The 27,899-nt window shown below is 37.8% G+C and overlaps 7 protein-coding genes across 7 annotated transcripts; 4 read left to right on the top strand and 3 right to left on the bottom strand.

Annotated features, from left to right (window-relative positions):
* Positions 1–49: 49 nt before the first annotated feature.
* LOC103435763 (photosystem II reaction center PSB28 protein, chloroplastic-like) lies at positions 50–1,462 on the top strand. The gene is made up of 2 exons (XM_008374174.4): positions 50–337; positions 750–1,462. Exons 1-2 carry the CDS (start codon positions 265–267, stop codon positions 1,217–1,219), a joined length of 543 nt encoding a protein of 180 aa, XP_008372396.2. The 5' UTR covers positions 50–264; the 3' UTR covers positions 1,220–1,462.
* A 164-nt stretch (positions 1,463–1,626) lies between these two features.
* LOC103419904 (subtilisin-like protease SBT1.2) lies at positions 1,627–4,914 on the bottom strand. Its single transcript, XM_008357994.4, has one exon. The coding sequence runs from the start codon at positions 4,203–4,205 to the stop codon at positions 1,899–1,901; it is 2,307 nt and encodes a 768-aa protein (XP_008356216.1). The 5' UTR covers positions 4,206–4,914; the 3' UTR covers positions 1,627–1,898.
* A 7,708-nt stretch (positions 4,915–12,622) lies between these two features.
* Positions 12,623–13,617, top strand: LOC114825137 (putative F-box protein At1g23770). The gene is made up of 2 exons (XM_029103504.1): positions 12,623–13,018; positions 13,138–13,617. The coding sequence occupies exons 1-2, from the start codon at positions 12,623–12,625 to the stop codon at positions 13,615–13,617; spliced, it is 876 nt and encodes a 291-aa protein (XP_028959337.1).
* Positions 13,618–15,102: 1,485 nt separating this feature from the next.
* LOC114822991 (uncharacterized) lies at positions 15,103–15,948 on the top strand. Its single transcript, XM_029098248.2, has one exon. It carries the CDS (start codon positions 15,103–15,105, stop codon positions 15,946–15,948), a length of 846 nt encoding a protein of 281 aa, XP_028954081.2.
* Positions 15,949–16,270: 322 nt separating this feature from the next.
* On the top strand, positions 16,271–17,662 carry LOC114825136 (uncharacterized). The gene has a single exon (XM_029103502.2). It carries the CDS (start codon positions 16,271–16,273, stop codon positions 17,660–17,662), a length of 1,392 nt encoding a protein of 463 aa, XP_028959335.2.
* A 963-nt stretch (positions 17,663–18,625) lies between these two features.
* On the bottom strand, positions 18,626–19,368 carry LOC103409149 (large ribosomal subunit protein P1-like). Its single transcript, XM_008347966.4, has one exon. The coding sequence runs from the start codon at positions 19,236–19,238 to the stop codon at positions 18,897–18,899; it is 342 nt and encodes a 113-aa protein (XP_008346188.1). The 5' UTR covers positions 19,239–19,368; the 3' UTR covers positions 18,626–18,896.
* Positions 19,369–25,833: 6,465 nt separating this feature from the next.
* Positions 25,834–26,425, bottom strand: LOC103409148 (large ribosomal subunit protein P1-like). Its single transcript, XM_008347964.4, has one exon. The coding sequence runs from the start codon at positions 26,366–26,368 to the stop codon at positions 26,033–26,035; it is 336 nt and encodes a 111-aa protein (XP_008346186.1). The 5' UTR covers positions 26,369–26,425; the 3' UTR covers positions 25,834–26,032.
* Positions 26,426–27,899: the final 1,474 nt, after the last annotated feature.

Genomic DNA, 27,899 nt, shown 5'->3' with positions numbered 1-27,899 from the left:
ACATACCAGAATCTACTCAATCTAGCAAGTTGAAAACTTGAAAGTGCTATTCTCTCTCTCTCTCTCTCTCTACAATACATCCACCAATGACCAATCCTTTGAAAAGCTAAGAATGTACTCAGAGTGAATGGCTATGCTTGTTACACGCCACTCTATGTCCTTGTTGCTCACACCACTCTATCCCCAAACCACAACTCCTGAGTCCTTTCTCTTCTTTAACACACACACACACACACACACACACTCTCTCTTTCTGCTTGTGTAATGGCAACCCTGCAGTCGCTTGCATTCTCCTCTCCAGTCTCACAGTGTCTGCGGCAACCACGCCTCCATTCAGGTAGCTCTTTTGGCTTTTTACTTTGGTTTATGTTTTTATTTTCTTGGGGGTCATAATTTAACTCGGTACATTAACGTTTATGTGTTGTGCTCTTGGGAAATTATAGGCGAAGGGTCAAATGGGGTGAAATTGTTCCTTGGGTTTTGTTAAAGTTTCAAACTTTGTGTCAGTTTTAGCAGTTTCCAAGTTGATTTGATTGGATATCATTTTCTCATGATGCCTATCAATTAAAACACTAAATTTGTTAATTGGGTTTTATAAGTAACTATATCTATATGTTGCTGAACCAATCAATTTAACTAATTAGTACTTAATGATAATTATTGATATGACCAGGTGATGGATTGTGACTTGTAAGCATAGCCATGGTACTAGCAATTGGCAAATGATGATTTATGTTCTGATTGTGTAGGCTTGTTATGTTGGGGTGTTCATAGAAGTGCAGAATCCACATTCAAAGGGCAGTCTTTGCGCGTGTCTCGTCCCCAATGGGCGCCATTAAGACGGTGTACTCAAGTGTCTAGGTCTGTTACAATGATGGTCAAACCGAAAATTCAGTTCATCCAAGGAACCGATGAACAGACAATACCAGATGTGAGGCTAACCAAATCAAAAGACGGTACAAATGGCGTGGCTATTTTCAGGTTTGAGCAACCTTCTGTGTTTGACTCCTCTGGTGAGTTTGGTGACATCACTGGATTTTACATGATTGACGAAGAAGGGGTCCTTTCGTCAGTTGATGTTAACGCCAAATTTGTCAACGGAAAGCCTGCAGGGATTGAAGCAAAGTATATAATGCGGACTCCAAGAGATTGGGACAGATTCATGAGATTCATGGAACGCTACTCAAATGACAATGGCTTGAGTTTCATAAAAAAATGAGGCGATGTATATCCTTATCTGCTGTCTTCCTCGAATATCTTATTAGTCCACACATGTATTTTAATGCAAGTACAGCATCGTCCTTCCGATTCAACCAATTTTTCTGCTCTTATTGAGAATTATGTCAGTATTCTGTATTTTGAGTTATAGAGGTGAGAAAGCTTATGTTTCAAAGCCTTCTTTTAACTACTCTCTTGCAATTTGAAGAAATGATACGATGAAGGTGACAAATTAAACGATTCAGCTTATGTGTTCGACCATTTATCTTGTAGTTGCAGAATGCAGACGACTTGTTAAGGCATTGATAAACCATGTAAGTTTGTTTCTATGTCTCCCTTGGATTTCATATTTGAATTCAAAATATTATAACATCTGCTCACTTGATGATAGATGATAGAAGACAGGGATTCTTATACTAGATACCGAGATTAATATATGTAAATTCAATATTCCCAACACCATAAGAGACCAATAGTTAATACAATAAAAAACATCTGCCTTTATCAGATGATAAAAAGACAGTTTACATCTAAAATTTTCTCCCTCGAAAAGCTAGGATAAGGTATTCGCCCTCGAATGGTTATAAATGTGAATCCAATGAGTCAATAACAATGGATTTTTTGATTTCTAGAGTAGAACTACCACGACCACTCTCGTGTCATGATTGTTATCAGCCCTTTTACTTCCAAGTCACCGAGAAGGGGCTTTTAACCCGATTGAAGCTATTGTTAGAATTCACCCATGTCAGCTGCCCTTGTGCAAAGCTCATCTTCCCTTTTTCTGTTCTCTTCCTTGATATAAACCATACCTTATAACTCAAACTCTGATTGATGTGTGTGAAGATTAACCTTTGGGGTTTAACTCTCACTTTTACTTCCTTAGGTGCCATTACTTCCACCTTGTAAATGGAATTAGGACTCCCCACATTTGTTACTCGTCTTTTGATCATTTTACTTCTTGTACCATGTTTGAAAATTACTGAAATGGAGGGGTAATTGAGGCTGAAACCCCTGTTCATCTTCAAAACTTCACGGCAGCTGACATTCCTGTGAGTGATGGTAAGAATTTCTGATTTTGTGTATCCAAGAGTGCATAAATGCGTGACATAATCCTCTGGCCTGATGTCATAAATCAACCCTGGATCAATGGCTCTTTCAGGGTTGACATGTCCGGCACCAATTGCAAAAACACCAGCTGGTTTGTCTCCATCCATTATCGGTTTTCCTGCATGGTCAACTACTTCAGCAGTTGTCATAACGGCAGATTTAATGGCTGCAGGGCTCCATTTGGGATGAGCTGAGCGTATCAGAGCCGCGATGCCACTGCCATGTGGACAGGCCATTGAAGTCCCCGACATGACAGTAAAATTCACTCTTCTAGAATCTTCTGGAAGGCCGGTGGGGCCTAAGTTTTGAGGCCAAGCAGCAATTATGTTGACCCCGGGAGCAATCACATCCGGTTTGAGGATTGAAGGGTTAGAATAACTCGGTCCTCTAGCAGAGAACTGAGCTACTGCTGGTGCTCTGGATTTTCCTATAACTGTACCTCCGAATGCAATTCTAGCTGTCGGTCTCCTTGTAGAGTTTATGTAAGCTTTCAAGTGAACTGATTCTTTGAAGCCAATAAGAGTTGCAGGCAAGACATGGACATCAACTGAGTTTTCCTCTTGGTTTATCACTGTGTTTGCCAAGATCATTGCAGCACCCCCAGCTTCCTTCACCACTTCACCTTTCTCCGCTCTTCCATTGATACCTCGGTCACAAACCACAATTTTTCCACGGACTTTTGCTCGTGGAAGAGACCCTTTGAAGCAATATTCACTTCCACTATTCTCACTTGTCACGTAAACCAGTTCAAGCTCTTTCCCTGCTCTCTTAAGGTGGTTTCCAGGGTACAAAGATTCTCCATAGAGGTATTTTCCGTTCCCCATTTGAACTATTCCTGGAAATCTTCGGTCTAGTGTACTTGCACCAATGGTAGTGATCCAAGGAGCTTCATTGGCAACTGAGCTTTGGATGGGACCATTGTTGCCTGCTGCGCACACAACTGAAATTCCATGCTCCACTGCTCGAAAACTGCCAATTGCAATGCTGTCATCGTAAAGTGGAATGGGGAAGCCACCTAGAGAGAGGGAGAGAATGTCTACTCCATCTCTAATTGCAACATCCATCGCTGCAAGGATATCAGAGCTATAACATCCATTGAGCCAGCACACTTTGTACACCGCTATATGTGCTCCGGGAGCCATTCCTCGAGCCACACCAGCTGCAGTGCCGAAAATACTTGCCATTGGGACAGTAGCGCCCCCTGCTGTTGATGATGTGTGAGTTCCATGCCCGTGGGAATCACGCGGTGACACATACTCACGACCACCATCTGGTGTGTACGTAGCTACGCGATGGCCTTTAGTGAAAAACCTAGCACCAATGAGTTTCCGGTTGCAATTTGAAGAATTGAAGTTCTGCCCTTCTTGGCAAATCCCTCGCCATTTTTTGGGAACTGCTGGCATTCCACGATCATTGAAGCTCGGACTCTCGGGCCAAACTCCGGTATCGAGCACCCCAATGATTGTGCCTCTACCAAAGGCAGATTTGTACCAAGCACCTTCCCTCGAAGCACTGAGGCCGAGTCCCAAGAATTTGTAAGAATAAGTAGTGTGAATTTGGAGCCTATGGTCAGGCCTAATTGCAATGACATCGGGCAGCATTTTCAAGGACTCGAGCTCCGACTCAGATAGCTGAGCGGCAAACCCTTCCATGGCAGAATGGTAAGAGTAAAGAAGTCGCGAAGAAGCATCTTCTTCGGAAGACATTGTTTGTTCAAGAAACGAGAGATGCCAACTCGGCTTAGAAGCAAAAGAAGAGCTGGTCACACCCTGAGGGTTGAGCTGAACAATGTAAGTCTGGAGAGTGTTTGCACAAACCGAAACCAAGACAATGAAGAGAATGGAAATGAAAAGACGGGTTTTGAGTGTTACGAGTTCCATTGTTGAAGGTTAAGAACACAATGGAGCGTAGGCTGCTGAATGTGCATGATTTGGTGGAAGAACTGAGGGGGTATTTGAAGGAGTTTGGGGGAGCTTTCATAAAAAAAGAGAGATCTCTGAGTTGAAATACGAAACTCGTGAAATATAAGAGCTCTGCATCACGAGGATCCATAGTAGTGGTGAAGAGTGAAGAGCTTGAGCTTGAGCTAAAAGCTTTTCACGGGATATAATGGTTTAAGATTTATTTCATTTATTACCATGGAAGGCAGTAATGGTAAAAGAATTCTGTGAATCTTTGTTTCTCAATTTGGCGTTTGGATTTCATAGAATATAGAAGTTGGTCATTTAATGCTGATCTCCCTTCATGCTGCTCTGCATTTACCAACACGCTCTCTATCCTCTACATTTGGTCTCCCTGGCTCCGTCCCCACATGCAGCTTGTGCATTGCTACTAGTTTGAACAAAGGCGGAAATTTGAACTTGGGATATTGGAAAGAGAAGTACCATTAGATTATAAACTCGAGCATCACAGTAAAACAATTCGAAAATATGAATGTATTACCAAAGATCGAGTTGGATGTGGTAATGTATGTAACAATAATAATATACTCATTGTTCCTTTGGAGCCAAGCGGCTGTGTGAAAAACATGTCCCTTTGTCCTGGGTTCAAAAGTTCAAAAATTACAATGAGTAAACTGCCGATTTGCCCCCTGAACTATCACCCAACTTTCGATTTGCCCCCTGAACTTTTTAATTGGAAAATTAAGGACTTAAACTAATTTTTTTGGCCGATTTGCCCCCTGCTGTTAATTTTTCATTCATTCCATCCAAATTTCTGTTAAATGGAAGCATATGCACAACATGTGTGGGTAGTTCGGTCACTTCATTCTTTAAAATAATTGAAAACCTTAGATTTCTAAAATATAAACCTATGCAAATATGTGTGATTCTATAGCTTTTCTGTCTGAAGGTCTAGTGAAATGACGCTTTTGTCCACAAATGAGAGTTACGTGGTTTGCACATGATAAGAGTTAACGTTAATTTGGATGAAATTTATGAAAAACTAACGGTAGGGGGGAAATCGGCCAAAAAAATTAGTTTAAGTCCTTAATTTTCCAATTAAAAAGTTCAGGGGGCAAATCGAAAGTTGGGTGATAGTTCAAGGGGCAAATCGACAGTTTATTCAATTACAATTGCCGATTTTATGGAGAAACACTTGCCGGTGCCATAAAAAATCAACTTATTTATGATACTGCTAGCGCGCCAAATTTCAATTTAATTACGATATTGTCACTATCACAAAATTCAATATGTTTACGATTGTGCTAGTGCTTCCTTGTTTTTATTCTGATTATTAATAAAAATTCATTAAGTGCTTTTCGTTAAAACAATTTTATGTGGAAAATTTTTCATTAAGGCCCTTAAATCATAACATTGCCAATTTAAATTATCTCTCAAACTCTTGCTAGCCAAACACCAATCTCTCTCTTTGAAACCATAACCACTTGTGTATGTCAACACCTATTATTTTTCTCCTTTCCTATGCCATGGCAGATCGGGCATGGCTTCTCCGTCGACTCTACCGGCCCGCTCCCATTAAGTCTCTCCGCCAACCTCTCTCCTCCCTCGTCATCAATCCTTTCTCTACAACACTGATCAAATCAGTAAATCTAACTCATTGGTTTCTTAACCATCCATATTAATGTGGTTTTTCAAACTCATAAAATTTATCATTTTAGCGAGATGTGACAAATCCTAAATGGAGGAAGTGTCGAGGGTGGGGTGGGGAAGAACCATAGTAGATCTGTCATAGCATATCCAATGAGTGATTTCCACACGTCCGAAATTCAGAAAGATCTATGACACAAAAGAATACAAAAGAGTCACTACTGTTCTTCTAAAAGAGAGCAACTTATATAGAATGTGTTCGCCATCACATGGCATCTTGATCCAATAATACATTGTCATGTGAAAAAAAAAACTTGCACATTGCATGCATTATTGGATAGGGGATGCTAGGTACGTGGCTGTGTGAACTCGTTTCATATAAGTACTTCTCCTTCAAAAGTGCAATAATCTCAGAATAAGTCCTAAGCACGGCCAACCCTAAGGGTAGTCGAAATAGGCGCCCGCCTAGGGCTCCCACTCCGGAAGGACCTCTATTTTTTTTAATATATATGTATATAAATTTTACAATTTAAATTCAATAAAAGTTTCAAAAAAAATAAAATCACAGGCAATACTATTACTTTCCACAAAAACAATTTTACTTTTTTTTCCCGTCACTCATAGGTAACTATAGTTTTACTCCTTAACTATAGTTTTACTTCTTCATATCTATTAAAATTCAAAATTCAAAATGCCAGTTCTTTTTTCTCGATACAACCCCACTCGCTTTCACTCTCTTTTTTCATAAAAACTATCGCTCTTCTCTCTCGGTCTTCACATGGTAAGGATTTTGATAATGATGGGAAATACTTTTTTTCTACAGCTAAAAATTTTGAGAGAAACTTTATCGAAGGAAATAAATCAGGCAATGAAAGTGTTGAAATATCTAAGACAAATTGATGGTAGTTTCCTGAATACATGGGTTGCTTATAAAATTTTGTTAATCATACCAGTTATAGTTGCCACTGCAAAAGGAAGATTTTCAAAATTAGAGTTCATCAAATCTTATCTTCGATCAAATATGTCACAAGAAAGATTGAATGGGTTAACTATTTTATCAATTGAAAAGGAATTGGTTGAAAAATTAGATTATGTAAACTTAATTAGTACATTTGCGTTTAAAAACGCGAGACGTGTAATATTTAAGTAATGTTTGTATATCTTTTTTCTTTTGATATTAATTTTTAATGATCTTCGATATAGACTTTTTCATGTATTTAGCAAATTCATTTTTATACATATTAATGTACAAAGGAGTGGGGGTCAAAGAACTCTAATGCCCCATTACGAAGGCTTGCCTAGGGTCCCACATTCTCAGGCCGACCCTGATCCTAAGGGGCACTAATGCTGCCACTAAGATGATGATGTCTTCATTGTGAAAAGGACTTATATGAAACTGATTCATTGTCATGTGGCGTTTCAATAAAAAAAAAATTATAGCGTTTGGAGAAAAACTTACATATGATATAACCATATTAAACAGAACGTTGCAGAGCATGCGGGTAAAACTTATTCCTTGCAAAATTGCTGTTATTGACTACAACACATAACCAAGACCGAAGTTTCTACCATTGAAGAGATAACCGGCGAAAGTGGTACAAAAAGGATTTTAAATTAGCGTTATCAATTGAGAGAATACGCTACACGCGTATCCACAGCTTTATGAATCATGACATAAGAAATAGAGCCCCCTACATACACGTAAAGTTAAAATAAAGAGTTCCAAAGCTCATTTTTACAAAAAAAAAAAAGCTCATTTTTACAAAAAAAAAAAAGAAGCTCATTTTTACAAGAAAAAATACAAAGCCCAAACTGGTTTCTTTGTTATGACCGCCAAAACTAATATGCGATAAAATTTGCCCAACGTGCATGTGTCATATAAAAAAAGAATTGTTTTTAGGGTTGTTTTTATCAGTTGCCTCCTCGTAAAATAAAAACCCTTATTTTCGAAGGATCTACTATTAAGGATAAAAATGTAATTACACCTTCAAGGGATAATACTTAGAGGCTAAGGAATGTTTAGTTTGTTAATTTAGTTACACTTTCTGTTAGTTGTAATGACAACTGTGATGGTTGTTATAGTTGTGTATAAATACTCATAGTGTAACAGTTATAATTTTAATTAATGAGAATATTTCTCTTAATATGGTATCACTCGCCCTCAGTCTCACGACGTCTTCTCTTCGATCCTATTTTCTTGCTTCTCTCTGCACCGCTTCATCTTCTTCGATCCATTGATCGTGTTCTTGATCTTGATCGTGCTTTGTTCTTCTCGATCGTGATTTCTTTCTCAATCCAGCTATGGTGACTGCTACATCTTCTTCCTTCGAGTTCACCGATCCACATCCTAACCCTAATTCTGCGATTTCTTCCTCCATTACAATCCAAAATATTGGATCTATGGTTCCGATCAAGCTTACCACCACAAATTACCTGACCTGAAGTGCCTTATTTGCTCCAATTCTTCGTCGCTACAATCTTACCGGTCTTATTGATGGATCCATGGCGGCGCCGCCCAAATATCTCCTTGATTCTTCTGGCAATCGCACCGCGACTCTCAATCCTGCTTACGTTACTTGGTTTGAGAATGATCAGAACATTCTCATCTGGATCAATTCCACTCTGTCTGAATCTTTGATTCCTTACACAGTTGGCGTCACTTCTGCTCGCGAACTTTGGGCGAAATTGGAATCGCGTCTCGCCACTGCATCTCAGTCTCACATCCATGAGCTTCGTTCTCGTCTTCGCAGTCTTGTTAAAGGTGATTTGACTGCTGCTCAATATCTCCAGCAAATTGAAGAAATTGCCGATGCCCTAGCAAGTGCTGGTGCTCCTGTTGAAGATTCCGATCTCATCTCAGTCACACTTCATGGCTTACCTCCTGAATTTGACTCCTTTGTGGATGCTATTCAGTTTCGTCTTGGTTCCACGACTATTGATGAATTACACGGATTACTTCTCAGTAAGGAGATTCAACTCAACAATCGGAAGAAATCTGTCTCAACTGCACCATTTCAGGCATATAATTCCTCGGCTGGTATTCTTCCCTTGCCTGCTCCCTCTATCTCTCAAGCATTTACTGCTCAGCATCCTTCTCAGTTCTCCAATCAAGGTCGCAATGTGGATCGCAATTATTCGGGCCCAAATCGGGGCAATTTTCAGAATCGTGGAAATTCCAGATTCAACAATGGCAGAAATACCTACTCTCGTCCTAATCAGCGATTCAATCGTGGAGCTCGCAATAACTACTCTTCCACTCGAAAACTTTTCTGTCAGATTTGTCGACAACCAGACCATGAGGCTTGTGATTGTCCTCATCGCATAGATCAAAACTACAATGGCAAATCTTCTCATTCTGCAATGGTTGCTGGTACCTCTCCTTCTCCTCCTACCTGGATTGTTGACTCTGGTGCTAGTTCTCATATGACAAACTCGTATGCCAACCTTCAGAATCCAGAAGCCTACACTGGTCCTGAGCAAGTGTATATTGGAGATGGCAAAGGTTTACCTATTCTCCATTCTGGCTCATCCTCTTTGCATACTTCTACTAATTCTTTTGCTTTAAAGCATGTCTTACATGTTCCTGCTTTAAAGCACAATCTTCTTTCTGCTAATCAATTTCTTCTTGACAATTCTTGTTCTATGCATCTTTATCCTTTTCACTTCACTGTGAAAGATCTTTCTTCGGGGAGAATGCTTTTTAAAGGACCAGTTCAACATGGCTTCTATCCTTTTCACTCATCCTTCTCTCCTGCGAATTCTCATCAAGCTTTAGCTGCCTCTGTCAAAGCTCCAAAGCATCTTTGGCATCAAAGACTGGGCCATCCTTCTGTAAAGATCATAAATAAGTTGGTTTCTCAATCCTGTATTTCTGTTCTTGATGCTTCAAATAAAGATTTTGCTCCGATTGTGTACTAGGAAAATGTTCTAAACTTCCTTTTTCTAGTACTACTTGTACAACCCGAAAGCCTTTAGAGCTTATCCATACGGATGTTTGGGGACCCTCACCCATACTGTCTCATCATGGTTTTCGGTATTATGTCATTTTCATAGATGACTATACCAGATATTGTTGGTTCTATCCTTTAAAGTGTAAATCTGATGTCCTCTCCATCTTTATGCAATGGAAATCACTTGTTGAGAATTCTCTGTGTACAAACATTATTACATTACGTTCAGATTCTGGTGGTGAATTTGTTAGCACTGCATTCTCTCAGTTCTTAGCTCGCCATGGCATTCATCATCAGCTCACTTGTCCTCATACCCCCGAGCAAAATGGGTGTGCCGAACGTAAGCATCGGCATATTGTTGAGACCTCTCGAACTCTCTTGGCAGCATCAAAAGTGCCTCATGCTTATTGGGTTGAGGCTTTTGCTACCTCTGTTTATCTCATCAATCGGCTACCCACAATATCTCGATCCTCTCCTTGGCAGTCTCTTTACCAGAAAGAACCTGACTATAAATCTCTCAAGGTTTTTGGTTGTCGTTGTTTCCCTTGGTTGAAACCATACACATCCTCCAAACTTGATCCTAGAAGCACACCCTGTGTCTTCCTGGGTTATAGCTTAAATCACAAGGGTTATCTATGTCTACATCCATCTACTAACCGGTTGTATATTTCAAGGCATGTTATCTTTGATGAGTCCACTTTTCCCTTTCATACCTTACATTCTTCTTCATCCCAACCTGTCTCCTCCTCTCCCTTATCCCCATCCTCTATTCCCTCATCACTCACATTTCATTCTATCTCTACCCCACCTACACCCTCTGTCCCTTCTCCAATCCAGGTTCCCACCTTTGCAGAATCTTCAAATCTGCTCCAACCATCTGCAGCTTCCCCCAATCCCTGCTCTCAGCCTATATTACCTATCAACACCCACCAAATGCAAACTCGATCAAAATCTGGCATATTCAAACCCAAAGCCCTAGCTGCAACCAAACACCCTATTCCTTCCCATCTTGTAGTTGATTATGTTCCTTCAACCTACCTACAAGCTTCTAAACACTCTCATTGGCGTAAGGCAATGCAAGAGGAGTTCAATGCCCTTGCCTCTACTGGTACATGGTCACTTGTACCCCCTTCTTCCTCTCATAATCTTGTGGGATGTAAGTGGGTGTTTCGGATTAAACGGAAACCCGATGGTTCTATTGACAGGTACAAAGCCCGTTTGGTTGCTAAGGGTTTTCACCAACAAGAGGGTCTTGACTACACTGAAACTTTCAGTCCCGTGGCCAAACCAGTGACTATTCGTCTCCTGCTCACTCATGCTGCTCAGTTTGATTGGTTCCTCAATCAATTAGATGTCAGCAATGCCTTTCTCCATGGCACCCTTACTGAATCAGTGTTTATGCAACAGCCCCCTGGCTTTGAAGATCCAACCAACCCGCATCATGTTTGTCATCTTCACAGATCCCTTTATGGTTTGAAACAGGCTACTCGAGCCTGGTATGACAAGCTTCATCATGCTCTGCACTCTCTTGGTTTTAAAGGCTCCCAAAGTGATCATTCTCTGTTTATAAAGAGTTCTCCTACTCCGGTATTCATCCTCGTCTATGTCGATGACATCTTAGTCACCGGACCCTCTTCTGCAGCTTGTCAACATGTCATCACTCAACTCAGTGATCTGTTTCCCATCAAGGATCTTGGTGCTCTTCATTACTTTCTTGGTATTGAAGTTAAACGATCATCCTCTGGTCTTTTCATCTCTCAAACCAAGTATATTTTGGATCTATTGGCAAAAGCAAAAATGGAAGGTGCCAAGCCCTGCAGCACCCCTCTCAGTACCACCAAGCTGGATCACTTGTCTCCACTGCTCGATAATGCTTCTGAATATCGATCTCTTGTTGGAGCTCTTTAGTACTTGACTTGGACTCGACCTGATCTTAGTTTTGCTGTGAATTTGGTATGTCAGTTTATGCATAGTCCCCGCCTTTCCCATCTGCAAGCAGTAAAACGTATTCTCCGCTATCTTAAAGGTTCTCTTGATCTTGGATTATGGTTCTCCAAGTCCTCTCAAGTTCCATCTATTCAAGCCTTTTCCGATGTCGATTGGGCGGGCTGTTCCTTGGACAGAAGATCTACAGGTGGCTACTGTGTCTATTTTGGCAACTCTCTCATTAGTTGGAGTGCCAAGAAGCAACCTACTGTTGCTCGTTCCTCCACTGAAGCGGAATATCGATCTCTTGCAAATACGGCTGCAGAAATCACATGGATATGTAAACTGCTTGCTGACCTCTCTTATTCTCTGCCTCATTCTCCCACGATCTGGTGTGACAATCTCTCTGCCATTTCCTTAGCGAAAAATCCTATTTTTCATGCTCGAACAAAGCATGTCGAGCTTGATTACCATTATATTCGTGAAAAGGTTCTAGCCAATCAAATTTCTGTGCAGTTTATTTGTACCCAGGATCAGGTGGCAGATATTTGCACCAAATCTCTGTCACAACCTCGGTTCATCCTTCTTCGTGACAAACTCCAACTGCGATTACCCCAGTTTCGTTTGTGGGGGGATATTAAGGATAAAAATGTAATTACACCTTCAAGGGATAATACTTAGAGGCTAAGGAATGTTTAGTTTGTTAGTTTAGTTACACTTTCTGTTAGTTGTAATGACAACTGTGATGGTTGTTATAGTTGTGTATAAATACTCATAGTGTAACAGTTATAATTTTAATTAATGAGAATATTTCTCTTAATATCTACTACGGATTTGAATTCTAGAACCCCAAAGTTTTCTGATTGAGAAAGTATGGAAATTAGTGAGCCGGTGGCTAACAAGTACTCCGACTTCGAGCTCTTTTACTTGAGGTTGATGAGTGTACTGACGGAGGAGTTTGCAGATGATCGAAGCAATCGAGAACGCTTGGTTATTGCAGTCCATGCAATGCTCTTAGAGGCCGGTTTTGTTGTATTCGATCCGATTTCAGGAACGCAGTCGAGTGATCGATTTCATCTCTTGAACAAATGGCCAGCGCTGGATCATCGGACGATGTGGGTGCCTTATACTTTGCCTCATATTTTGCATGATATTAAAAGAGAAAGTATTAACAATTCTTACGTGATCCAAGCAGTAAGAGGGATAGCGCTGAGGTTTCAGAGTAAGAGGGATACCGGTCTGCCACTTACCGGCCTCAACGCCATCTATGTTTGCATGAGGAAAGGTTTGGTAGCACGGTTGAATTTTTTTGGGAAAACAAGAATGTGGGTCTTCAAGGGAGGGGTTTGTATCGGTCTGTGGAAAATTTGCTCTTCGGGTTTTGGAAGATTGTCAAGGATGAGATTGTACTGCCTTTTCAGATTGAGCTAGGCAGAAATCCTGGTTTTCCGATTGTATTGCCTTTTCCGATTGAGTTTGGGCAAAAGCCGGGTTCAGCGTCTCCAACGGGGATTATGGGTCTTCCATCGGAGCTCAAAATGAAGGTTTTGGAGTCACTGCCTGGTGTTGACATTGTCAAACTAGCATGCGTTTGTAAGGGGATGAAAAATATGGTTAATGATGTTATTGATGAGTTATTATGGAGGGATAAGTATTATGAGGAGATTGAGAGGGGGGTTGAGAGTCCAGCGAAAAGAAGACGAGGACAACGAGGAGAGGTGATCGTTGAATGGAAATTATTATTTGTTAGAATTTGGAAGAGTAAGGCTAAATGGAAGCAGCTGGAGAAACAAAGGCAGGTAGCACCGTCACCGTTCAGGTGCATGCAGTACCGATCAGCTAAACGAAACCAAAGGTCATCTGCTTAGTGCTTACTAATTTTTAAGGAGTAGGATTCTCTCCATTCTTTTTTTTCTCTTTCCTTTCCTCCCCTTTTATTTGAACGGTCATGGTTAAGTCACGTCAACATCTTATATTAATTTTTTTTTATAGAAAGAGAAAGATAAAATAGAAAAGGTAAGAGGAGAAAATGAAAGGAAATAAAAAGAGAAAGGAAGAAAAACCTAATCTAATTTTTAATTGCATGGAACCTTGGTGTTGCAGTAGTGTTAGAAAAGATATGTAATGTAAGCCTTACGTTAGAAGTTACTATTTGTGTGTAATAATTGGTTCTATTTTGTTTCTGTTTTTTTTTTTTAGCATAACTTGTAGTTATTTGTAGTGGAGATGATTTTCTTTAGCTTTTCACGCACTTTTTTTTAACACTTTTAGTAATCAGATTGAACAAGTCAAACAAAAATAGTAATGGAAATACGTGTTTATTGTTTGGACAAGGATTGTCTACCCTCCATTTCCGGTGCCTTTCCCGTGCCATCCTATTTTGTGTGGTCACGGTTAAGCCACGTCAATATTTTATATTATTATTTTTATAGATATAATAAGACAAAAATGAATAGTAATATAAAATGTTGACGTGACTTAACTGTGACCACACAAACAGGAGGGCATGAGAAAGGCACCGGAAGCAGGGCCGGCCCAGGCCCAGTGCCACAGGGGCAACTGTCCAGGGCCCCAAAATGAAGAGGGCACCAAAATAAAAAAAAACCCATATAACTAAGTATTAAAAAAAAAAATTCACAGTCCAAATAGGGGTTGGCAAGAGCCCAAAAGGCAACAAAAGGGCCCAGAAAGACCCAGCCACAGATTAGAAGAAAAAAAAAAAAAAAAAAAAAAAAAACATAACAAAACATATCAGGGACAGTGGTCCCAATCAAACCCTAATCACTAATATACTACAACCTTTCCCGATTCCCCACCCTTTCCCGATTCCCCACCCACCCACCCACCTCCCTTTTGTTCCCTACATCCCTCACTTTGCCTTCCCTGCCCCTTATTTTTCTTTCTCTGAATCATTATTTTTCTTTCTCTTGAATCATTGGAGCTTTGCTCTGCCATCCCAAGCCATCCCAACTTCTTTGCTACAAGCTTTAATGGTTGCTCCAAACTCTCAAGCGCAAAGACAAAATTAGTTTTGACGTAAATTTTTAAAATTTTAATTCTTAATTTATAATTTAATATAAAATTTTGCAATGCAAGTGATATAGAATTATATGATAAATTGATAATTGATGTATAGAATTATTGTTGTTGATGAATGATGAATTGAATTCTTGACTAATTGATTATTGAATTATTTGATTTCATTTCAAACCCAATTTTAGGTTCAATTTTTATAATATGTTTGACTATGTGTTAGTGTTTTTATAATATATAATGTGTTGGAATGATAATTTTGATAGGAAAATTTTGTTATATCATGTGTAGGTAATTTTTGCAAACAAATTATCGAAGCCATGTCTTTTAGGAAACAACTCTCTGGTAATATGAAAAGAAAAAAAAAGGCAAAGGATAACGAAATTGCCGAAAGTTTAAGAGGATCTCTTAATAAATTTTTCTCTACAAATAATGAGTCAGTTGAAAATTTGAGAGAAAATAATGTTGGTGAAGAGCCACAAAATGTTATTGGGGAGTCTCATGATCATGAAAATGGTAGTGATTTAGAAGAAAATGTTGGTGATGAGTCTCAAGACCATGAAAATGGTGGTGATGTGGATTTAAATGTTGATGATGATCATATTGGTGTAGAGGAAAATATTGAATCTCCTGAACCTATTTTCCATATAAACATTTATGATCCAAGAGTTTGGGATGGTCTTAATGCAGAAATGAGAGACTTGCTTGTAGAAAATGGGTCAATTCGAGAAACTAATCTCACTTATCCTAAGGACAAACTCTCTAGAAAATTTTCCTCACACTACTATGATCGAAAATTACCAACGGGTGAAATTTATGATAGGAAATGGCTCGTGTACTCAAAAGAGTTGGATAAAGTCTTTTGCTTTTGTTGTAAATTGTTTAAAACAATTGCCTCAAAAAGTGAGTTAGCAAAAGATGGAATTAGTTATTGGAGACATCTTGGTGTGAAGCTTGACCAACATGAAAAGAGTAAAGAACATCTTACTAATTTGAGAACTTGGGTTGAGTTGAAAAGTAGATTGACAACAAATCAGACAATTGATAAAGAATTTCAAATGCGAATCAAGAAAGAGACAAATCATTGGAAACAAGTGATGCTTAGAATTATTGCTGTTGTGAAATGTCTTGCTATACGTAATTTAGCAATTTCGTGGAACAAATGAAAGACCTTATGAAGACTGTAATGGAAACTTCTTAGGTTTACTTGAAATGATTGCGGAGTTTGATCCAATAATGCAAAAACATTTTCGACTCATTGAGAATAAAGAGATTCATCACCACTATTTGAGTCATAAAATTCAAAATGAGTTGATAGCTACTTTAGCTTCAAAAGTCAAAACCGCAATCATTAAAAAGGTAAAAAAAGCCAAATTTTTTTCTGTCATTCTTGATTGTACTCCTGATGCAAGTCATGTGGAACAAATGACTTTAATTTTGAGATGTGTTGACTTGTCAAGTAGGTCAATAAATATAAGGGAGTATTTCATGGAGTTTTTAAGTGTGGAAGATACATCAGGACAAGGACTTTTTAATGAGTTGCAAGATGTCCTAAAGTCTCTTGATCTTGATATTGATAATGTGAGGGGACAAGGTTATGATAATGGATCTAACATGAGAGGGAAACACCAAGGTGTCCAAAAAAGATTGCTAGACATAAATCCCAGAGCATTTTACATGCCATGTGGTTCTCATTGTCTTAATTTAATAGTTTGTGATATGGCAAGTTCATGTCTTAAAGCAAAATCTTTTTTTGGAGCATGTCAATGCATATATACGGTGTTTTCCAACTCTACAAAGCGTTGGAATATTTTGCTTGAACATATTGATGGTTTAACTTTGAAGTCATTGTCAACTACTCGATGGGAAAGTCACATTGAAAGTGTTAAAGCAATTAAATCCCAAGTAGCCCAAGTTAGAAACGCTTTGTTTACGTTGGTGGAAATTACTGAGAATCCCCAATTGAGTAGGGATGCAGAATGTTTAGCATCAGGAGAACTTTCCAGTTTTGATTTTGTATTAAGTTTGGTTATTTGGTATGACATTTTGTTGAAGATTAACATGGTGAGCAAAAAATTACAATCTGAAGACATGCGTCTTGATGTTGCTGTAAAGGCTTTGGAAGCACTTGTTACATTTTTTGAAAACTACAGAGAAACTGGTTTTGCTTCTGCCATGCGTGATGCTAAAGAAATTGCACTTGAATCGGAAATTGACCCTGTTTTTCAAACTAAACGTCATAGACCTAGAAAAAGACATCATGATGAAATTGATGGTAATGAGAGGGAACAACAGTCTGCTGAAGAATCATTTAGAACAGATTATTTTCTTGTTATAGTGGATATTGCTCTTTCTCAACTGAAACACAGGTTTGAACAGTTAAAGGCTTTTGAATATATTTTTGGCTTCTTGTTTGATGCACCGAAGTTGATTTCATTGGATGATCAACAACTAAAAGAAAATTGTATGAATCTTGAAGCACATTTGAAACATGGAAATACCATGGATGTAGATGGAGCCGACTTATGTTCCGAGTTACAGGTGTTGCAAATGATGTTACCTGAAGAAGCATTTTTCTCTAATAACCCTTGGACAACCATGGAAATAGCAAACTTTGTAAAAGAAACTGACATGTGTCCTAATGTCTTGATTGCTTATCGTGTACTGATGACTGTACCTGTGACCGTGGCATCTGCAGACAGAAGTTTTTCAAAATTGAAATTATTAAAATCTTACTTGCGGACCACTATGACTCAAGATAGGCTAAATGGATTAGCAATCTTATGCATTGAAAAGGATGAGATTGAAGACTTGGAGTATGATGATATAATTGATGATTTTGCTTCAAAAAATGCCAGAAGACAATTTCTTAAAGGTTGAAATTTCAAGGAGTTTTGCTAGGAATGGTTGTATATGATTGTATTTTTGATTGTCGGGGTTTAGGTATTATGTCCCCCCCGTTGTATATTTTCTCAAGTAATATAATTTGGGCGTGAGGGCCTAGCCCCCCAGCTTTGACTGGGTTCCAGCCCTCGTTAAATATTTTTTTTAAACATATGTTTCCGTATTAAAAAAGGCCACATTTTAAGCTTTCGCACTGGGCACCCAAAAACACAGGACTGGCCCTGACCGGAAGTGGAGGGCAGACAATTCTTGTCCTGTTTGTTTTCCTATTCTTAATCTTGTGTTGCTCATCTGCTTCTCAGATATGGACATTTTCTTTTCTCATTTTGGCGAAACTCGTGTTTTCTCGCTTGAATCTAGACTCTAGAAACCCCAAAAATCTTAGATGGATGGTTCAATTTCTGAAGAACTCTGTCGCTTTGAATTCGAAACACATGTTTACGTTTTGGGTTTAGTGTTCTTTTGGGTCAGTCATAAATAGACTAAAAAATAAAATAAAAAGCATAATGATAGGTACTAAGAGCATCTTCAATGGAAGTCCTCCATCACTTTTGAGGACTCATTTAGGAACTTTAAGAGAATATTCGAGTCCAATATTGTCTTCAATAGAAAGTCCTTACAGTATAATCTCTAAATGTTGGGACTAAAAAATTAAATAAATCATTATTAATTTGGTTAGAGTATGGTGGCCATGATCTAAACAAACACATTAATTACTAAATCATGAGGTTGGGTTAGGTAGTATTTGATATTATGTCCTTTATAAGTATGAAAACAAACTCTATTATTAAGTCCTTTATATAGGCATTATCATGCCTTCGCATGAATGAATCAATATGCCTCGTAAATTAATTTTCCAACATAAACTCGTTCCATAAAGCCCTTTGAAAGAAAACTGATTTCCTGCAATTAATTTCCATTCATTTAATAAAAATTGAATTAAATATCAAACTCTAAATTTAATCTTGTTATTAGTTTTCCAGCATACATAAACTTGTCACACATGAGCCTTTCTCCAAACAAAAGATCTTCAAAATTAGATGCTCAACATCAAACCTAGAATCTACATATCATACGCCAAAAATAAATAAACAAAGCCCTTCTATAATAAACAAAGCCCTTCTACAATATTGATAAGGTACCTAATCTCAAAGTACTAAAAACCAGCAAAGATGGACTAATTAGTATATGTCGTGTTTGAATGGAGCTCCTAATCGAACAAATTGAAAAGTCCCTCGTCATCACTTTCTTCCTTGGGTTCTTCCTTCTTCTCCTCTGGTGGAGGAGCAGCAGCAGCAGCTGGGGCGGCAGCCGTGCCGACACCTGGGGCAGCAGCGGCTACTGCACTAGCGCCGCCACCAACGCCAACATTCAGGATAAGATCGTCAATGTCTCTCTTCTCAGCAAGCTTGGCGAACAAGCCAGGCCAGTAAGACTCAACAGAGACATTGGCAGCTTTTGCTAATGTTGTAATCTTCTCAGCAGTGATTGGGATGCCTTCGTCATGGAGGATTAGAATGGCGTAACTGCAAGCAAGCTCTGAAGCCGACATCGGTTTTTACTGAAATGAGGGAGAAGAGATATCTGAGATTGAGGGGTCTCTTCTAGGGTTGTCACGCTAAATCTCTATTGAACTGCAAATGCATGTATTTATAGATGGAGATCAAAGCTTTGAAGGTTTAGGGATTTTTTTTTTTTTATTGTTAAACATTGTTAAAGATTGCCGTTTTTTACTTTGCTGGTTATTAATTGTTGAATAAGTTGTTGTCCTTTTCTTATGGGACTTCGTTATTTGTTACCAAGTCTGTAGGAATACCCATTATTTGTGTAATCTGTTAGTCACCGAACAAGTTTGTTTGTTTGTTTGTCTGTTTTTTTATTTTTTGTCAAAGGATAACTTTGATTAAATTCTAATAGAACCGTCTTCAACAAGAATATTAGATAAAAATTTCAAAACAAGAGTATCTCAATGGAAAATATCTCCATGTGAAGCAACATATGAGGCTACAGCATGAGCAGCGGCATTTTCATTCCGCTTGGCAAACACAAACCTCACCCCTCCTAATTGAGACGCCAAGTGACCAATGTCATGGATAAAACACTCCAAAGTAGCCTCTATAGCATACCCCCATTAATCATACTAATTATCACCTGAGAATTAGACTCAATATCCACTGCATCACAACCCATCTTGATACATACCATTAACACTGCTCGAATCACACTAATTAAAAACCAATAAGCCTCCAATGTTCTTTAATTTTTTTATCAAAGTCCTGGATATGCCTCAAAAAATTTGTATCATTTGGTTTGTAAATTTGATTTAAAGAATTGGTCTCCCTAGTCAAAAAAATTGGTTTAAAGATTTGGTTTACGTTTTTGTTTATGCTGTTTCAACCAGTCAAATATTATCTATTTTTGATAGAGGAGGATAGCTCTTTGTGTTCGGGGCATTGATCCGAAACTCCGAAGGAAGGGATCATTCCACCAGAAACCCCTGATCTCCCTTCTTTACCAAATTTTATTTAAGGAAATAAAAGATAGTCGGTGAACTAAGTTAAAAAGCCAAATCTCGACCACCCAAATACTAGGTCCGTAGACTACTAATAAGCACATACCGCATATCCATAAGAAGCTAACAAATCCCAAACCCGGCTACCTTCTTTACATATACGTGTGCGAATAAAATGTGTTTTTATCGTACAGCCAAAATTTAGTCTCTACTTTAAAAAAATATCAATTTTTATGATATCTTTCAAATACAGCAAAAAATCAGTTTGAACAGATCTAAATATCCTTATAATAAAACCAATTTACAAAAGCTAAAACATGTTTGATCTTCTACGTTTGTTCAAAGATGGAGACTGGATTTAAACAAAATGAAAATAGACAGAGACTGTAGAGGCTTCGCCTCTACAAGTTTCGTGGGTAATTACTTGAGTTAATTGGATAACAATTAAAAGAGGATTAACGTCTATAATTTTTTCGGTTCCATATAATTTTCTTTTTTTTTGGTTTCATACAGTTATGAGTTCATATATATTGGCGTCAGTTTCTTGCAATTAGGTTTTAACTTTTAAGATATACTAGGTCTTTTTTTTTGAGTAAAAATCCGTCTTTTCAATTTGATTGTTATATTTCAGCTTGGTTTCCTTAGTTTTATGTTCTAATTTCTTTTCTTTTATTGCTATTTCGTTATTGAATTTCAATTTTTGTTGAGGGAATCATAGTGGTTGTTTGGCCTTAGGTTCTACAGTATAATAAAGTATTATTATTTTGTAAAATTGTTTAACCCAAAAGGATGGAAGTTCCCATCAGGCTACCTACAAATTAGGAAGAAACCGAATTAGGTTTTGGTGTGTATGTTTAAAGTTGTTGAAATAGGGCTCGGCTTGAAGACTTTGTTTATTACACAAAGGAAGAAGATGAAGAAAGGATGGTGAGGGAGCATCCCAATAACAAGAGTTTTAATTTTATGGGTATTTAGGTTAATTCAATTAGATCTTTGGCTATATTTGAAAGAATTTGTAAAAATTGACATTTGTGAATTTAGATGGTAAATTTTGGTTAGAATTGATAAAAACTCAAATAAAATCATTAGAAAACTAGATTTTAATCCCTATATAAGATGAAGTTTAGAAAAATGTCTTATACAAGATTAAAAATTGATTTTAGTCCCTAGACTCTATTTAATGCCATCATATGTATTCAATGTCTCTTTTTTTCTTTTTTTTTTATTATAATTTTATGAATTTAAATTTTATAAAAATATTATAAATTTTAATTCTCATTATGGTAAGCGTCTTAATTATATAAGAAAATATTTTCGTAGAGATTTTTCAGTACACTTATATTTTTGCATATTTTCTTACAAATTCATTACAATATATTTAGGTACGAACATTTCGGTACACTGGATTAGTATAATATGTAAAGGTACGGATATTTCGGTACCCTAGTTTAGTATAATATATTTAGGTACCGACATTTCAGTACACTAGTTTAGTATCATATAGTTAGGTACGGAATTTTCAGTTCACTTATGTTTTTACATATTTTCTTATGTGTCACTAATTCACTATAATATATTTAGGTATACCGACATTTTGTGACAGACCCCGACCCTGTATGTCCACAAGGACTCTAAATCGAGCTGTGCTGGCCGACACCTGGAAGGTGACGAAGCCATAAAGTGTAAAGATGTGGAAAAATATGAATAAATTTGAACCTAAGAGTGCCTAAATACCAGAGTGCGCTGGTAAGCGGGAATGAACCCACTTCACACGTGACGTCAGAGCATAAACAAAGTACAGTAGAGTGGATTGAAAATCATACCATTGAAGGTAATCTCCAATACCAAGACTTGCCAGAAATCCTCGTTGATACGAAAACTCTACTACTAGACCTGGAGGGATAAAACAAGAATGAGGTCAGAAAATAAAGCTTTAATAAAAGTCTTCTCAACAAATAAATCCCTCACCGTAACACCTGTTTAGCTTCCAGAAAATCATACCACGGATAAACACGAAATCAAAAGTATACTAGCATTACATCCAGAAGTATACCACATCACATCATCTCATTAGCAATATAAATAATCAAGTGCTTAACAACCCATACTAGCACGCTAGTCGGAGTCACCTGTGGTGATCTGTACGACTACAATTATATCTCATCAACCAATGCTACCTAATAAGTCAGAGTCATCTATAGTGACCTGTACGACTATTCAAATCTCATCACATATGCTAGCTCACCATATATCTCATCACATATGCTAGCTTATCACATATTTCATCACATATGCTAGCTCATAAGTCGGAGTCACCTCTAGTGACCTGTACGACGTATCCATAGCTCAATAAGTATACATGCACACGAGTCAGAACCACTTAAAGTGGTTGGTATGATAGGACTAGGTGTAATTAAATACGCTCAAGTGCTACAATCACGTGAAGATTACGCGAATAATTGCGGGTCACCTACGAGTCGAAACCACATATAGTAGTCTGTACGACAGGATTGTGCACCTACCTTGGATTCAAGGTGAGCGTAAGGTGTGGGAGGTGAACATCACGTGAAAGACTGTGCCCTGGCCACGGGCGGGAGCACTAACACCGGGGTGCAGGTTTATGAGCTCTAAATGCATCTCATATGACATATACAACTCATAGGCAACCTGTACGACAATGTTGGAGTTGCCTAAAACATAATATAGTCATGCCATCACTTGATCATTTCAACTAATATCATAAACTCAATTGAACTTACCTGGGTGTCCTGCGTTCGCCTTTGCATTTCAAAGCATTTACAATAATTATGTGCAGGTAATATACATATAGATAAACCATGATACAATCTAATACTCAACCATGTTATAGCATTTTTCCAATATATACATATATATATATAATGTGGCGTAAAATGCACAATCGATAACGCCCTACTACCGAATTATTTATTTTTGGAAATAATTGTCAGGGATAAGTCCAACTAAACACTAGTTTAATTAACTATCATTACTTACGTTTCCTTATTTCAATTTCTTGATTCCTTCCACATTGATTTATGACCAACATCCAATCACTAAAAACATAAGGTTAAATCTCATATTTTCACCAATTTCCTTCACTTTACTCAATTCCCAAACAAGGTTTTTGTTTCAATTATTGTATGGCTGCATCTAACGTCTCGTTAGACTGCCTACATACCCTAAACAGGGATCAAGCCATTCGTAGTTCAAAATAGTACTTCAAAGCATTCACAGTAATTATACGCAATAAGCAATTTATAAACATTGTGGAATAGTCAATCACACATATATATATATATATAATATACAATAAAAAGGAAAAGCCCCATTTACTTGAGGTCCACGCCACGACTCTCTAGCATGCACATCGAGACATCACGAACCATCATCGCCTATGACCAATTATCAAATCATATCTCAGAGTTTGTACCGATAAAATACACAATTTACATAAAACACATCTCTACGTAATTTAATTTGAAAAATCTGTATCACAGATTTCAATCTGTTGCTTCCAAAGATACACATTATACTTCTAGAACAACATCCTAAAATCTCATTACGATCCAACGGTCGGATCTCCGCCAATTGCCAAAACTAAGTGGCGGTTAACCTTTTATTTCATGAACTTACAAATCCAATTCGGGAAGATCCGTTTATCGGATTCTTGATCTGTAAGTTCCTATGGTCTTCAAATATTACGTACTATAACATATTAAAGTTTGGTGACGATCCAACGGTCGGATTGTTGATTTATATGTTTACCAAGTAACATATCATAAAGAATTTAGGTTCAAACGATCAACCAATGTCATACTAACACCAAAAATGAACTCAAGACATCTAATTTAGCCTAAAAATAGCATCGACGACCCCTTGGCCACGCGCCGCCTTGGGTGGCGGTCGGCCACCCAGACTTGCTGGAAAAATCAACTATTTCTAAAAATTCTCAAACTTCACAGAAATGAGTATCTCATTAAGTGGAACAACTTTTATACCTGCCATGAAGTCCAAAAGTGGACAGAAGATGGTCAATTTTTCCCACAAAGCCGGCGGGTGCCTAAAGCTTCCCGATGTCGATTTGTCGTCTACGATGGTCAAACGGAGTCAAGGTTGGTTGGGTTTTTCTCCTGGGATGATGGACTACAACGCTCAAGTGGTGGCATCGGCCATCACTTTGCCGATTAGTCGAAAATTTGAAAAAGGTGGCCGGAGTACTATTGATTTTCGTCAACTTTCGTGGCCTCAAACTGCCACATACCGTGGTTAATCAAGGTGGTTCTTGGGTGGGTTTTGTAGAGGAGAATGAGAGCTTCAAGATGGTGGTGGTGGCGTCGAAAATCTCCACCGAAGTTGGCCGGAATCGGCCTTGGAAAATGGGAGCTCGTGGTGGGTGTGGGTCGACGGGAAGGCTACTTTCCCTTTTTTTTTTTTTTCCTTCTTTTTTTCCTGATTTCTGATTGGGCTTCTGCCCTTTTTTTACCTTTTATCTAATTGGTTCTCCTTAACCAATTAACTCACTTTAAATAATCAACTTCAAACGTTCGTAACTATACCGTTATAATTCGGATTCGCAAATGGGTTTCGCCTATGCATTCGTACCAACGAGTACTACTTAAAAACGCCAAAAGAATAAGTCACACATTCCTCTAGACGATGGTCAACATAAATCAAAATCCTTGCCTCTAGGCATTTTCGTCAATTCCCTCGATTAAAATAAATAAAAAACAAAATTTTAGGGACGGGTTGTCACATTTCGGTACACTAGTTTAGTAAAATATATTATGATATGGACGTTTAGGTACACTAATTTCAGAAGGTTAAATAAAATTAGTAAATAAAAATGTGTAGAATAATAAATTTAAAATTTAATGTAACAACATTAAATAAGTTATCTATTAAATATAAAAACAAAAATATAATATGAATTTCTAACACCAGGATTTTATTAAATTTTAATCTTCTTGAAGGATTAAAGTTCAAAAACCCCTAAAATCATCAACAATTATTCTAATTATTTAGCACCAACTAAGGCAGCGCTTTGTATAAATGGTGAACAACCAACGTGGAATTGGTTATTTTCAATCCAAATGTGTTCCCATCGCGGACCCAAGCTACACGAACCGCCTCAATAAAAGCTAGAATTTTTGCAGACGCCAAACTCACAAACTCTAATAGAAGCAAAAACACCAAGGACTTGTGCCGCAGTTGTATGAAACATCCCCTCCAAACCCGCTCCACCATTAGACATGAACCATATATGTTTAATTACCTAAATCCGTCCAGACATTGACAAATTCCAATAAACTGGAATAAAAGAAGGAAACGTAACAACAAGCGAAGAAATGCGAATCGAATAAACGGTCAATTAATAACAAAGATTTGTTGAATCAATTTCAGTTGTGTCTTCCTCTTCTTTCCTTTCTCGTTGACTCAGGTAAGGGCAAAAGTACGTAGGCGAAATCGAGATATGATGAGCAAAAATTTAAGAATTAACCTTGATTTCCTTTCATATTTATGCTCATGACATGAAATCATCCCATTATTTTCTCTCATCAATGCAAATTATATAATTCCTAACAAGATTTTTTTTAACAACTTATCACGCCACTTATTTAGTTCTTCATTATATATTTATATTGACCAAAAAAGAACAACAATTTGTCCATATAGCAATACGTATCATAAGCAAAAAGGAAATTATGAAAGCCCTACTACAATATTCATCATTAGGTAACTAATCTCAAACTAAGTAGTAAAAACCAGCAAACTAATTGAAAATTGGACGTCAATGTCTTGTTTCAAAGGAGATCCTAAGTGAACAAATCGAAAATTGGACAGTCGTCGTCACTCTCTTCCTCGGGTTCTTCCTTCTTCTTCTTATCCTCTGGTGGAGGAGCAGCAGCAGGGGCGGCAGCTTCGGCAACACCTGGGGCAGCTACAGAAACTGCACCGCCAGAGCCAACATTCAGGACAAGATCTTCAATGTTTCTCTTCTCGGCAAGTTTGGCGAAGAGGCTGGGCCAGTAAGAGTCGACAGGGACGTTAGCGGCTTTCACCAAGGTTGCAATCTTCTCGGCAGTGACGGGGATGCCTTCGTCATGGAGGATCAGTGTGGCGTAGGTGCAAGCAAGCTCTGAAGCCGACATCGTTTTTCTACCGAATTGAGGGAGACGAGGTATCGGAGATTGAGGGCTCTCTTTTTCTAGGGTTTTCTATTGAACCGCAAAAGCATGCATTTATAGGTCGAGATTCTAGGTAGGGTTTGGCGGTTTAGGGATGTATTCCTAATCCTACGAGGACATTGAGAGAAAATCCAGCCGTTGATTTTTGAGGAGAAAACCTTGCCGTTGATTTTTGAGGAAATATATTATATATTTGATTATAATTATTATAACGGTTATACGTTTATTAATTACATTATTGATTTTAATTTATATTCGCTCTTTGATAAATTTTCACGGGAAAATTGCTAGTTTGCAGTTAAAAAAAAGGAAAAAGGAAATCAATTAAAGTTTCTTGCAGGGAAAGAAATCCAAATCGGGCTAGTTGGGTTGCTTGCAAGCAAAGTCAAAGTGACTTGGATTGCAAGCAAATAAACTTCAACTTTATGAGAGAACACACGAAGAACCAAAGGAGAAAGAAGTGTAGCATGGATATTCAAAGTTCCAAAACGAATGAGAGAATTTGTGAATCAGCTGAAGCAAGAATAATAGAGCAAAAGATTAAAATAAATCAAGGCGATAAGCATCTCGTTTTAGATCGTCAGGTAGAATTAGAGACTAAACAACAGGGGTTAGTTTGTTTGTTTATGTGCCTTGGAGATAATTGAAAGTTATAAGTTTTGGGGATTTTCTAGTAACGCTTCGGCTTATAGTACATCGAGAGATTCTTAACTGCTGAATCCTTATTCATTGGACCTTTTAAGCCACACCTAAACATCCATTGTTTGATGCATGGCCCGCTAAGTTAAGCGACAAGAGATATAACTCCCAGCTCAGCCCAAATTGAAGAAACTTAATGCATGGACTTTAGCGAGAAAGAGCCTGCAAATGCGATGCACAAAGAGGGACAATTTTTTTTAAAAGGAAAACTAATGAAAAGGGTTTGAAAACTTTGAGTTTTAACGATAAGGACTAAATAAAGAGTAAAGTGAATAGTATCATGTTTGACTTTTTAGTGTAAAAATGTGGTTTTTCATTAAAGTGAACAGTATTGCGGACTTTTTGTTAAAACTCCCTTTTTAAAATGGTGTGTGAAGTGCAATTGCTCATCTTCTGTCCCACATTCTTTTCATTCTTCATAGTTCTTACCTTTTTTTCTTCTTCAAACGATATTATCAATAGTAAGAGGTGGATGAGTGAGCTAAACCTCATAATGGGCTAGCAATAATGTGGTTAAATTCTTATTTGATGAGAATTAAATCTAAGACCTCTCACTTTCAAGTGAAAAAAAATATCACTAAACCGTAGTACTAAATATTAATTCTTACTTCTTTTGACACTTGTTTTCTTTTTTTTTGGTCAAATTCGACATTTGCTTCAGACTTGGTAAAACCTGTGATTTGATAAACTGGCCAAATTATTGTAGAAAGATCATTACTAAGGGGGTAGTCAAATTAGGTTTTGATAGGATTTTAATAGACTTTAAATATGGGTGTAGTCGATTATAGTTTAAAAA

This window comes from Malus domestica, chromosome 05 (genome assembly GCF_042453785.1).
Source record: "Malus domestica chromosome 05, GDT2T_hap1".
Taxonomy (NCBI): Eukaryota; Viridiplantae; Streptophyta; class Magnoliopsida; order Rosales; family Rosaceae; genus Malus; species Malus domestica.
This window is presented reverse-complemented; position numbering and strand designations above follow the sequence as displayed.